Below are 13278 nucleotides of genomic sequence, written 5' to 3' on the forward strand. Positions count from 1 at the left end.
AAACAGCAAAGGTCCTAGCACTGATCCATGCAGAACACCACTAGTCACAGCTCTCTATTCAGAAAAGCACCCTTCCACTGCTACCCTCTGTCTTCTATGACCAAGCCAATTCTGTATCCATCTTGCCAGCCCACCTCTGATCCCGTGCGACTTTACCTTCTGTACCAGTCTGCCATGAGGGACCTTGTCAAAGGCCTTACTAAAATCCATGTATATAACATCCACTGCCCTTCCATCGTCGATCATCTTTGTCACTTCCTCAAAAAACTTGATCAAGTTAGTGAGACATGACCTCCCCTTCACAAAACCATGCTGCCTCTCACTAATACGCCCATTTGCTTCCAAATGGTAGTAACTCCTATCACAAAGGATCTTCTCCAATAATTTCTGTACCACTGATGTAAGGCTCACCGGCCTGTAATGTCCTGGATTATTCCTGCTACCCTTCTTAAACAATGGAACAAGATTGGCCATTCTCCAGTCCTCTGGGATCTCACCCGTAGTGAGTGAGGATACAAAGATTTCTGTCAAGGCCCCAGCAATCTCCTCCCTTGCCTCCCTTAGTACTCTAGTTCAGATCCGCCATGATCTTATTGAATGGCAGAGCAGGCTTGAGGAGCCGAGTGGCCTACTCCTGTTTCTAATTCGTATGCTCATATGACATAATGTATGTATGTCTATGTTTACAGGCAGCTAAGAGCTTAAAGATGAATTGAAAGGAAGGGCCTGATGAAATCTCTTAGAAAAAAGATTGTTCAATGTGTTCGCTGTTTGGCAGGAAATATTAATCTGAGAACAATACCTGCTGACAATCATGGGAAGAGCTTAACTCCCCCAACAGTTAGTTTGCAATGTCCAGAAGAGCACAAGTGTACAAACGTTTCGTCTTAACATGGGGCAGAATTTTTCCCTTGGCAGGCAGGCTCAGTGGGAGTGGGCAAAAACAGTCGGGAAGCTGCCCGCTATCGGGACCGCACTGCGATTTCACGCTGGTGGGCTAATTAAGGCCCACCCAGCATGAAATGCGAGGGCATTTGAGGGGGGAGGTGGAAGTGCGAGGCAGCTGAGTGTGAACTTCACACATGCACGCAAGTGAGCTATAAGAGATATTAAAAAAAATAAAGAAAATAAAAATGTAATAAAACATGTCTCTTCCTGTGACTCTGTCATGTACACATATTATTAGTGAAAAACTAAAGTTTTTATTTTATTCGCTTTTGGAAACCTGACCTCACCCATGGATGAGGTTTCCAAAAAAATGCAAAGGCCGCTTGGCCTTTCCGCCTGCCCGTCAACCAATAGGTTGGGCAGGCAGGGAAAAAAATTACGTTAATTGATAACTTAATGGTTTTAATAAGCCTTTTAATTGTTGACAGGCGCACTGCCGACCAAACTATTGCACGACTGTGTGTTGACGTCGACACACTCGGCCAATGTCAATCTGCCCATGATTTTAGCATGTTGACAGCTGAGTAACACAGTCAGCTACTTTGTATATTAATGTGCACTCAGGACTCTCCCATAACAATGTGAAATTGGCACTACATCTAAAGCCTAAACTATTACAGGTTGGAAATCATTTGATGGCCAGGTGCCATTTCAGAGTTGATGATCAGATGTGACATGTTTGGGAGATTCCTCTCTGGGCCTTTGCCATTCAGGATGAATGGAACTTACTTCCAGAAATGAGAGGAACGTAGATCCGAGACATCACTGAATAAATCCTGAAGCACGTTTCTTTCTGCTAGAATGCTCACACACTCCATGATCTGTTCTCGGCCTTTTTAGTATTGCAAATTTCCATGCTCAGTAAGCATGGATTTAGCAACTCATGTCTTTTGGATCTTATTGTGCAGTGATGCTTCATGTGCACCAGGCACTGAACACCAAAACAATTCACCACAGAAAGCATTTTAAATATAAGGTGCTATTGCAATGGTGTTACTGCTGAATTTACCCCTGGATACAAACATGTGATTCAATACAAAAACAAAAATAGCTGGAAAAACTCTTCATCAGAGAGTCATACGGACTCGAAACGCTAACTGTCTTTCTCTCCGCAGATGCTGTCAGACCTGCTGAGTTTTTCCAGCTATTTTTGTTTTTGTTCCAGATTTCCAGCATCTGCAGTGTTTTTGCTTTTATCTTAGTGATTCAATACCATTGGGAAATAGTAGGAGCATGAACTACACTTACAACATCATGCAAGTAGGAAATTGGACAAATAATTGAAAATTAAAATGCCTCCATTGTTTTTCAATTTTTTTTCCCCATTATTCAACAAAGTGGCTATTATTTTGGGTGGGGCAAGAAGTACAATATGGGGGAGGAGGTACAGCAATTTTTCTCTCGCTCTTCAGAAGGAAGCTGCCCATTTAAAAATAACAATAGATTACTTTCACTGTTTCGTTCTCTTTAGGGAGAGCCATCTCCAACTGAATCCCCAAATATAATTTTAAATATGAAACTGTAAACTGCTAAATGGCACTCTAGAGGCAAGAATGTGGAAGTTTATTTCTGTTCAAACAGGTGTCAAGGGGAATGAGGATACATTTACAGTGCAAGGTAGCTGAATAAACACAGGGCTACACACAGTCATTAAACCAGCCTCAGTTCATCAATATGCTCAGATCTTTGACTTGAAGTATTCTGTTTTCAGAATTTTAAAAGGAGAAGAAGGGGTTAATTACAATTCGATCAACATATAAAAAAATTGGGTGGAATTGTCCCAGATTTGTACTAAATGTGGTGGTGGATGGGTAAAACGATGTTTTCACGCCGTATCATTCCAAGCCCGCCGCATTAATTATACATTCCCAGGAAACATGCCATAACCATGGCGGGCGGGCTCTTATTCGCCCACCATGCCATCACCTCGCCACTTCAGGCCGGGTGCCAAATTTAAAGTCCAGTCACGTGCACACTTCTCAGTGCTTCAAGCTGCAGCGAATATGCCTATGTAAGGCAAAAAGACTGCAGCCCCCAGTTTTAGCAACATATTGCTGGAACGCCTTTTGGAAGCCCTGGAGACCCACCACGATGTCATCTACTCCCCGCCCTGGCCACAGGATGGAGAGCGGCGTGACCAACCAGGCTTGGGTGGTGATGGCAACTGCGGTCCGGGCCAATGCCCTTCAAAAGAGCACAGCCATCCAGTGCCACAAGAGGATGAATGATCTTCTCCATTCTACCAGAGTAAATCACTCTTCTCACACACTCAATTCGCAAACCCATCACACATCCACAGGGCCCTCACTCACTGCCAGTGCAAGGCATATCACCATTCACTCTCTCACACACACCTTCATTGTCCTCAACCCGTCCATGGGACCACTCACCACCCACACATGCCAGACATACTTATCATCTAGCCTGGCAGGCATCCTGCTTACACTCTCTCCATCTCTATTCATGCAGGACAAGCTGTCTCACAAGAGGGAAAAGTCGCTGACTGGTGGAGGAATGCCTCAAATCAAGCTCCTCACAAACTTTGTAAACAGAGCCATCCAGCTGGTCGGCAAGGATCTGGACCGGTCCTGTGCTGATGGTGAGGTCAGCACTGCTCCACCAAGTGAAGATCCAGCAGTGCAACATCCATCAGACAGCCATACTGTGAGTGATATTTCCTCTTTCACAGGCCACTGCCATGCACTAATGATCTCCCCTTGCTTTCACTGGCAGATCTGAGAAACAGACGATGGAGTCCACAACCCAGAGCCTCCAATCAGTCCCCGAAGAAACCTCTGCAGAGAAATCTGAAGAGACCCTCCCTGAAGTCCGGTCACAGCGCTCATTCACACTCTCCACCAGCGCAGAGACACACACCTCGGTGGGACCTAGCTTTAGAGTAGCCTCGGGATCACAATCTGGTGAGCACATTGCACTGTCTGATCTACAGCAGGCGGAGACAGGGACTTAAATAAAAACAAAAAACTGTGGATGCTGGAAATCCAAAACAATAACAGAAATACCTGGAAAAACTCAGCACGTCTGGCAGCATTGGCAGAGAAGAACAAAGTCAACGTTTCGAGTCCTCATGACCCTTCAACAGAACCAAGGTCGACTTTGCTCTTCTCCACCGATGTTGCCAGACCTGCTGAGTTTTTCCAGGTATTTCTGGAGACATGGACTTCCCAAGGCTCTGGCTGGAGGCCAGAAATTTGCTGAGTCTGAGTCAGATGACGAACATCCGAACTTGGTCAAGTTACAGTTGTTGGAGCTGCAAGTTTGAGAACATCGGGAAGGGATGTCCGCTGCACTCCTCAGGTTGCAAGGTACGATAGAAGAGTCCATCGGTCTTCAGGCTGAGGTGATAGCACAGGCATCGCAATGCATCAAGGTCAACACTGGTAGGGTGGCGGCCACCATGGAGTGTCGCTCCTGCACTGCTGCGCATGCTCAACTCCATTGCTGATGTCACAGTTGGCCTCCAACAGCATGTACCAGAGAGAGGTGCCAGACATCTCAATCTCACTCCAGCTACACCTTCTCTTCAAATAGTCAGCCAGGGGTCTCGCACCCCCACAGGGAGGAGGATCAGCAGGTTACACCCCCTCCCCTTCCCCTCTCCCTGGGGCCATCCATCCAGGTTACTCTGGGAGTGCTCGGCCCATCCAAATCCCCTCTCCCTGTGACCTCAGCAACTACAGCTCCGCAGGCAGAGGAGGGTGCCACTGCCACACAGCAGGACCCTGAAAACAGGCTGGGGCCCTCCAACTTTCGTCCCTCCAGAGGATGCCCACCAAGGTCATGACGGGCAGGGCATCACAGTCAGCAGGCTGCCTCCAACTCTTTTGTGGATGTTCGGGGACCACCAAGCAGAGTTAGGAAAGTTAAGATGTAGTTGCACGCCTGGGCACAGATGTTAATCACTTGAACATACTGTTTACAATTGTCAATAAATTCCTGAGTATGTCTCCCTGCCTGTGGCTCCTTGTTCTGATGAGCAGTGTTCGTATCATTCAGATGCGCAACCTTCCTGCGCAAAATACAGTCATCCCTGTCCTTTGTGCAGCTTTCAGACCAAAATGATGGTCCAGCTTCACACTCCCTGGACACATTACTGATGCCTGCACCTCCTCGATGCTGGTTATTGCTGTAGAATGTTGTGGGCAGGCATCACAGAGTTCCTTCATTCTCTCTGAGTTTTCTCAGCACCTTTAAGGTGGGGCTGGCCCACATCTCTTCAGTATCTGTGACCGGTAATGCTGTGCTCCTGAAGGGCTCAGGTGTTGAAGGCGGACAAAGGATCAGATCTTTTTAAAGTTTCACGGCTGCATTTCTATGACATGACCCTGATCACAGAGCGCAAGAAAGCTGCCCTCGGCCAGACAGGTGTCAGACATTCTCAGAGACTATGTGAAGACCTATGGAGTCTCCTCCCTGCATGTTGTCATCATCCTCCTGCGATCAAGTGATTATTAGAGCCTCCACTGCATCTCCACAACAGGAGCATTATCACAAGGTGTATGCACGCAGCCATAAGCCAGACTGGAGTCAAATGTTCACAGATTCAATGTGGGGATCGATGGGGTCACCTCACCGCATGCCGTCATCATCTTCCACAAATCTAGCAGCTATGGGGGCCTCCCAAGCACGCTTGCGTCATCTGGCCAGTGCGGGGGCCTCATCCCTATCATTGCCACCTTTGATGACCTCTTCACCCTCATCCCCATTGGCATCCTCCTCATCCAAGGAGACCTCCAGCTCCTCCATCTCCTGCTCAGCCAGCTCCTCTCCCCTATACAGTGCCAAGTTGTAAAGGGCGCAGCAGATGACGACGATGCGTGATATCCTCTATAATGCAGGGCTCCACCAGACCGGTCCAGGCACCGGAACCTCATTTTCAGCATCCCGATGGTCTGCTCCACCAAGTTGCGAGTAGCCACATGAGGCTCATTATAGCATCGCTCTGCTACAGTCTGAGGCTGCCGCACAGGTGTCATCAGCCACATCCTCTGTAGGTAGCCCTTGTCCCCAAGGAGCCAACCCTGCAGCTTCTGTGGACCCTGGAACACATCAGGGATCTGTGACCAATTGAGATGTGACCAACCTATTCCCTAGATATGCGCAGTCTTCGACAACACTGGTTATTGCTCATCTGCAGGAACGAAAGGCAGCGTATATAGACCCTGGGTGTCGCTAAGCGCCGACCAGCAATGGCTCACTGTGGATCTTTGGCGACGTGTGTGGGAGCTGCCCTTTCTTCCTGAGGGTGCTGCTCCTCCCTCTGCAGCCAGATGCTTCAGTCGCTCGTTTCTCTGTTGTTTTTTCTCTCTGTAAGCCACGAGGCATACAGCTGGTTTACCAGGCTTCATGATCCTGATGTATTCCTCCTGCAGGATGAAAGAGAGAGACACATAGTTAGCATGGGTGTACTAAGAGCCTGGCCTCATTAAGTGTGTAGGCCCCTTAACACATCGCAGAGAGCGCTGGCTATCACTTGTGTGGCCAGAGATTAGTGCGCTGCATGGCTGTCCGAAACCCCACCTACCTCCGCTCCACCCCACCTGACCGATTGGCAGCAGCTTTGCCCATTGGACTACATGCTGTGCTCTCAGCTCAGGCTCAGGCATTTTCCTAACCCGCACTGCAAGGCTGTGTGTTAGCTTGAACCATGGGAGAGACTGGCCCAAACCCAGGATGTTGACATTGCAAGGGGCTGTGAGCGCCTCCACCAGTGACTGCTCCATGGCTAGCTTTAACAAGGAGATAGTACAACTTGCCCAATCATGCAGCTGTTCTACAGTCCACTAAAATGATCATAACTTTGTAGTCTGTGCCCGAGGGATGAAAAGCTCTGGAGCACTTGGTGGCACTTTGATGCCTCTGCATTGCTTTAGTGGGCAGTTAAGCTAGAGGCCTGACTCCAAACATGTCAATGTGGCTGCTCCTGAACTGTCTCAGTTGCAAAGGAATGGTCACTTTAAATAAAGCGACCCTAATGTATAATCACTTCCCTCGCCCACCCTACCCCCAACCGGAATGCTTGTGCACTACATTCAATCTCAGGGCAGCCCTAGCCACCACCATCACACCCCCCCCACCCCCAACCCAAGTCACCTCAACCACAGAGCTGCCCTTGCCCCCCCCTTCCTGCCCGACACGTCTCAAGCTTGAAGTCCAACAGGCGACCCTGGCGAGCACTGCACAACGTTGCTGTGCACTCACCTCTGAGTTCCCCACAAAGTGCAGCCTGTCAAGTACACGCTTTTTAATGCTGTTGTGAAACATGTCAGCCTGCTTTCCTGCCAACGTTCGTGGACGATCCATTGGGGCGGGGGAGGACGATTCCGGCAGGCTGGCCAAATAACAATATGCAAATGTATTACAATGATGTTTCCGATGTCCGATGGTGGGAAACACGGCCTACCACCGGCGGGCTGAGCAGATGATCGCAAACTGGTTTCACATCATCATGAAACTAATGGCGCTATATCGTCCGCTCATGCCACTGAACACATCCGATGCCGACGGGCACAAAAAAATCCCGGCCACTGTCTCATATGGTACTGAAAGATAGGAGACGAGGCAGGTTCCAGTTTTGCATGCTGGTCTCTGCTGAGTTAGCTCAAGCTGAGGATACAAGTGAAGTTTCTCAACCCATCAGCATCCACAGGTTCCTGCATGTAAGCATGATCCATGAGTGGGAACAAGACTGGGGACAACTGTGTCTTGTCTCAGAAAAGCTGCTGACACTCTCTCTGCAAACTCACATATGAAAAGTCATTTAAATGTTTTCTCTGGGGTTTTCAGGAATTGACTGCCAAAGTTATTGCAGAAGACCCAGAAAGGTTTACATAAATTTAACCACATAAATCTTTGACAGGTTTTAATGGACTAAACAGCAATGTTAATGGTTTAGTTAGTACATCCTGCTTAATCATTCTGTCCGTGTAATTTATAAATATAAATGATTACCTGTGTTCCTTTGGCAAATCAAGCCACTTAAGAATAGTGAAAACTCTTTCTTCATACGAAATGGAGCTTGAAAGAAAGAGAAAAAAATACACAAGTTTGAAAAACTTTAATTATTCACAGGTTTCAGTTTAAGTACTAAAAGAGAGAAGACAATGGCCAGGATTTTACTGTCCCAGTGGATGCGGCGAGCCATTTAAATCTCCATTCAGTTCAGCGGGACCGTAATATTCCACCGGGAGGGAGAGGCTGTAAAATCCTGGCTTTTGTACATGGCCACAAAGCTATGAGCTATTCTGCAATTCCTAAGATTCCCAAATAGGTGAGAGGTCATTTTTATTTTCACCGCCTGGGTGATAAGCCAAGGAATTTACTGTCTACATATTTTCAGAACCCCCAATTTTCATTTCCATGGTGATCTGCCCTTCACTGACAATCACAAACCTACAGAGTCACGAAGTAGGCTGAAACATCCTTTAAAGACTCCATGCTCTGTTCTTTTGCTTCTCCATTGGTCTTGTGCTCTATTCTAAGAAAGACCCACGCAAGCTTGACTGCAAATTTTGGCCTAGTTACACTGCAACATTTTGAGTATAAACATTGATTTTAGTACCTTGAAACTTTAGCTATTACCTTCATTTCCAAATCTATTGTTAATTTCATACTAAATCAGAGTATTCTCCATTTTCTTGGATTTCCCAGGCTTCTCAAGTTCTTAACTATTTACTCACCCTTAGGGTGGACTTCACTGCAACCTGTTAAATGTAATTCATGTTTGACAATGTTTCTGTAACTCAACTCACTGGATAATAGCTGTAGATGTAGTGTATGTAGATTTTCATAAGGCATCTGAAGTGTTTCACAGGAAACCTTTTACAAAAATTTACCATAGTACTGGAGAAAAATTGTTGCAACTCAAATAAAAAGTTGGTAGATGTTGTATGTTACATGTTCAGTAGATCTCACAAAGAGGTCCTGGGTCTTGTATCGTTGAACATTAATTGTTTATTGATTACACATAACCATGTACATAAATAAAGGGTATAGCCCAAGTTATGAGCTAACTCCAGGCTTGCTTCTACACAGGTCTCTGTCCAGTCCACAACTGACCTTAGTCTCAAGTCATGTGCCTACTTACATCACACTGTGGACAGTGCTGTTTGCCAGTCCTGCATTAACCTATGCTATACGCAAACTACCCTGATACTACAATGGACAGGCAAAAAACAAAGAGCTAGAGTTAATGGGTGCTGCTCAATTTGGATGAAGTATGGAAGTAATGTAACTCAAGGGTCAATACAGGTTATGAATACATGACAGTCAAAAAAGGGAAAAGATGTGAATATCAAACTTGTCCCATATAGTAATGTTGTAATTAAGCATCATGTTATCGTTGCCCCCATCTACTGACAGCTACATAATCACCTGAGAAAATCAAAAACACAGATTTAGAGAAAACCTAGGGAAATCCAGTGAGAGAGAAGAAAATGGGAAATTGCTTTCTGACTACAAAGGTGATCAAAATAAAGTTCAGGAGGACACAGTGACAATGAAAGACATCTCCCAACTACTCACTTATCAGAGGGCTAGGGAGTCCCCACTGCATCCTGCCTTTCCAGCACCTCATAATGCAGATTATCACTCACTCTATTCCTCTGGTGCTTCAGTTCAGAGACACACACAAGAAATTAGTGTAAGGAATTGGGTTAAACATCAGGCATGAGTAATTAAGAACAGGTAGGGTGCAAAATGAGAAGGAAAACATAGCTGATCAAAGGTTGAAGAGACATTGCTCCTTGGCTGAACAGCCAAGGGATCCTGATTTCCTAAGCTTCTTTTAAAAGGATATTTGCAAGGCATCAAAAATATGTGCAGGCTCTGGGGACAGAGTGGGCTGCAGATAACAGGTCAAATGGAGACTCTACTATCACATGTACTCTGATGGCTTTGCAAACACATGTGGTGACTCCATAAATATCTGCAGCAGAGGCTCTGACAATAGGTGCCTAAGAGTCATCTGTGGTTCTTCTGGAGGCCTGTGGCATCTGACCGGACAGGGTGCTTCTTCTGATCTGAAAACATTTGGGATCGGGTTGCCACCAACTATCTCCAGTGGCTCAAGTGTTCCATGTTGATGCCATTTGGTCATTTGAAGATTTAGTCAGTATTAGTGACACAACAGGAATAGACACGTAAAGCTACTCTCTCTGGACATTAGGACATACGTGCCCTCCCATCAGCACCTTGCCATGCCTGAATTATTTCCCAGAGGATATACCAATGATTCCATTAACTAATCAAAATATCACCTCAATTTCTGTTTAACTAAGAAAATATACCAGCCATTGTTCCACCTACTGGTCATATATTTTGTAAATGTTTGGATATGTTCCATTTATCTTGACTTCAGATCCAGGCCAGAAAAAGGTACCTGTCTTCAGACCCTGATACATTGCTGTCAGCCACACCTGTAAGATGAACAAAGAAAGTTATTAACTAATCAAACCTCTGAACACTCTTTGACAGATTTCACCAAACTTTTCCTGTGTACCTTGAAAGAAAACCCTATTATTTGCCATTGCTTGTGGAATACTATTATCAAATGATGATTGCACTACAGCAGCAAGACACACAGCATTGTGTCAGGTTACAAATATTAACAGAAGTGATTATAAATCATAAAAGTAGCATAAAACCAGCCCATGCCATCGTGTCAAAATACATACCATTGAAAGCCAATGTTTGAATGGTTCCCATGGTAGCTCAGTAAGGGTATCCAGTGAGCACGGACAAGCAAGGTCTCTGGTACCCCAGGCAACAAAAAGCACTTCATTTAGCCTCAGCATCACTGGCTGTGGGTGTAGTATATTACAGCTACCTCTCTGCTACCCACTCTGTTGGGGAAGTGTAAATAAATTTAGTTGGAGAATGACTGCTTACACTGAATGCACATTGTCTTTTCTCAGTGCAGTACACAACAGAAAGATGAAGACAGGGGTGGGATGGAACTCCTTTTTAGATTTAATTTGAGAAAATAAGGACTGAAGAACATTGTGACACATCTTTGGAACTCCTAAAGTTGACTTTGAGGACATTTGAGCGGTTTGAAAGATTGTTGTGTGTGTGTGCACATCGTGTTGAGGTACAGCTCAGTGAATCAGCATGGTACATCACTGGAAAAAAATGGTATCGAAGGTATATCTTGGGACAATGGGGAATTCAACCCGAGCAAAGGGGCAATGTAACATACTAGAGCAAGGTGGGGGGCGGGGATGGGAGCGGGAGTGAGTGGGTGGGGGTGGGGGTGAGAAATCAGACAAGATTCCCACTTATTATTTCTATTCCACTGGAACTCAAATCTGTGCACATCAGATGAGGAAAGGGCTAAATTCATTCATGATGCTCCTAATCCCAGCAAACAAATAAATTATCCAAGTTCAGAGAAGAATAAAATTCACAAGAAAAGAACAGCACCATAGAGCCTATCCTTAATGCATAATTAAGGACGTAATGCATTCAAAAAGGAAATAACAAGGAGATTAAAAAAAAGGTTTAAAATTCTTCTAGATTACAAGAGCCATTGTAATTTACAGTCTTGATTTTCTCACCACACAGAAGTCTCCCACTCAGGTCTGTTCTTGCTTCACTGACAATTAAAGGTCCCTCAAGGAACAAGTAGTGAATAGTGGTTCCTCAGACTGGAAGGACGCATATAGTGGTGCTCCCCAGGGATAAGTATTAGAACAACTGCCCTTAATATATATATTTTTGATATATATCAATAGCTGGGACTTGGATACATGGAGCATGATCTTAAAAGTTTCCAGATGACACAACATGTTGAAATGTAGTAGACAGTGAGGAGGACAGTAACAAACTTCAGGAGGATAGAGATCATTTGGTGAAATGGGCAGACACAAGGCAGATGACCATTGAACACAGAGGAAAATGTGAACTGATAGATTTTCACAGTAAGAATGAGGAGAGACAATATGAACTAAATGGGACAATTTTAAAGAGGATGCCGGAACAGAGACTCCAGGAGACTCCACACAAATTCTTGAAGGTGGCAGAGTGTTAAAAAGTATATGAAATTCTTGGCTTTATTAATAGAGGAATAGACTACAAAAGCAAGGAAGTTGTACTAAAGCTTTGTAAACATTGCATAGGCCTGAACTAGAATACTGTATTCAATTCTGGGCACCACACTTTAGAATGGATGTCAAGGCCTTAGAGAGTGGGGAGAAGAGACTGTACTTGGGATGAGGGATTTTAGTTACATGGAGGGAACAGAGAAACCAGAGTTGTTCTTCTTGGAGCTGGAAAAATTAAGGGGAGATTTGATAGCAGTATTCAGAATCATGAATGGTTTTGATAGAGTAAATTAGAAGAAATGGCTTTCAGTAGTTTCAAAAAGTTTGGCAAAATGAGGAAATATTTATTTTCCATATGCGTTGTGTTGCTATGTTCTGCAATGCACTGCTTGAAAAGCTGTTGGAAGCAGATTTAATAGTAACATTCAAAACAGAATTGGATACATTTTTGAAAGAAAAGTAATTGCAGGGCCTTAGGAAAAAGGGAAGAATGGGATTAATTGGATAGTTCTACCAAATGGCTACCTTCTGCATTGTATCATCCTGTGATTCCATGAACAGTTCCAAAGCGATAAAAAGATGCTTTGATCCAGCATCTTTAGCTTATTAAAATTTTTAAAGCATCTCACATAGAGACGTAGAACATAGAAAAATAGGAATAGGAGTAAGGCATTCGGCCCTTCAAGCCTGCTCTGCCAATCAAAATGATCATGGCTGATCCACTACTTTAACACCATACTCCCGCTCTGTCCCCCTACCCTTTGATGCCTTTAGAGTCCAGAAATCTATTTATTCCCTTCTTAAATATATTCAGTGACTTGGCCTCCACAGCCTTTTGTGGTAGAGAATTCCACAGGTTCAACACCCTCTGAGTGAAGAAGTTTCTCCTCATCTCAGTTCTAAATGGCCTACCCCATATGCTGAGATTGTGACCCCTTGTTACAGATCCCCAGCCAGAGGAAACATCATCCCTGCATCCAGCCTGTCAAGCCCTGTCAGAATTGTATATGTTTCAATGAGTGCATCAAACAATGGAGGGCTGGGGGGAGTTGGAGGTCTGGGGAGGGGTGCAGGGTGTTGGAGGTTGGGGGTGGGGGTTGTCGGAGGTCGGGGGGTGGGGGTTGTCGGAGGTCAGGGGTGGGAGTTGTTGGAGGTCGAGGATGTATCAGAGGTTGAGAGGGGTATTTGATGGGGGGCGGGTTGCGGGATTCCCGTGGGGTCTAGGTTTTTACAATAGTTACTCAGAAGTTAGAAGAGGTTTTAGTTC

The 13278-nt window shown here is 45.2% G+C and overlaps 1 protein-coding gene across 2 annotated transcripts in view; it reads right to left on the minus strand.

Moving 5' to 3' along the window:
* Positions 1-13278, minus strand: part of LOC121277844 (venom phosphodiesterase 2-like) — a 177861-nt gene that overhangs the window by 73875 nt on the left and 90708 nt on the right. For both annotated transcript variants that reach the window (XM_041187534.1, XM_041187535.1), the window contains exons 8-9: positions 10276-10385; positions 7921-7986 (exon numbers count right to left, since the gene is read on the minus strand). In XM_041187534.1, the coding sequence (XP_041043468.1) occupies positions 7921-7986; positions 10276-10385 (176 nt within the window). The remainder of the gene's footprint in view (positions 1-7920; positions 7987-10275; positions 10386-13278) is intronic.

Source organism: Carcharodon carcharias, chromosome 5 (assembly GCF_017639515.1).
Source record: "Carcharodon carcharias isolate sCarCar2 chromosome 5, sCarCar2.pri, whole genome shotgun sequence".
NCBI lineage: Eukaryota > Metazoa > Chordata > Chondrichthyes > Lamniformes > Lamnidae > Carcharodon > Carcharodon carcharias.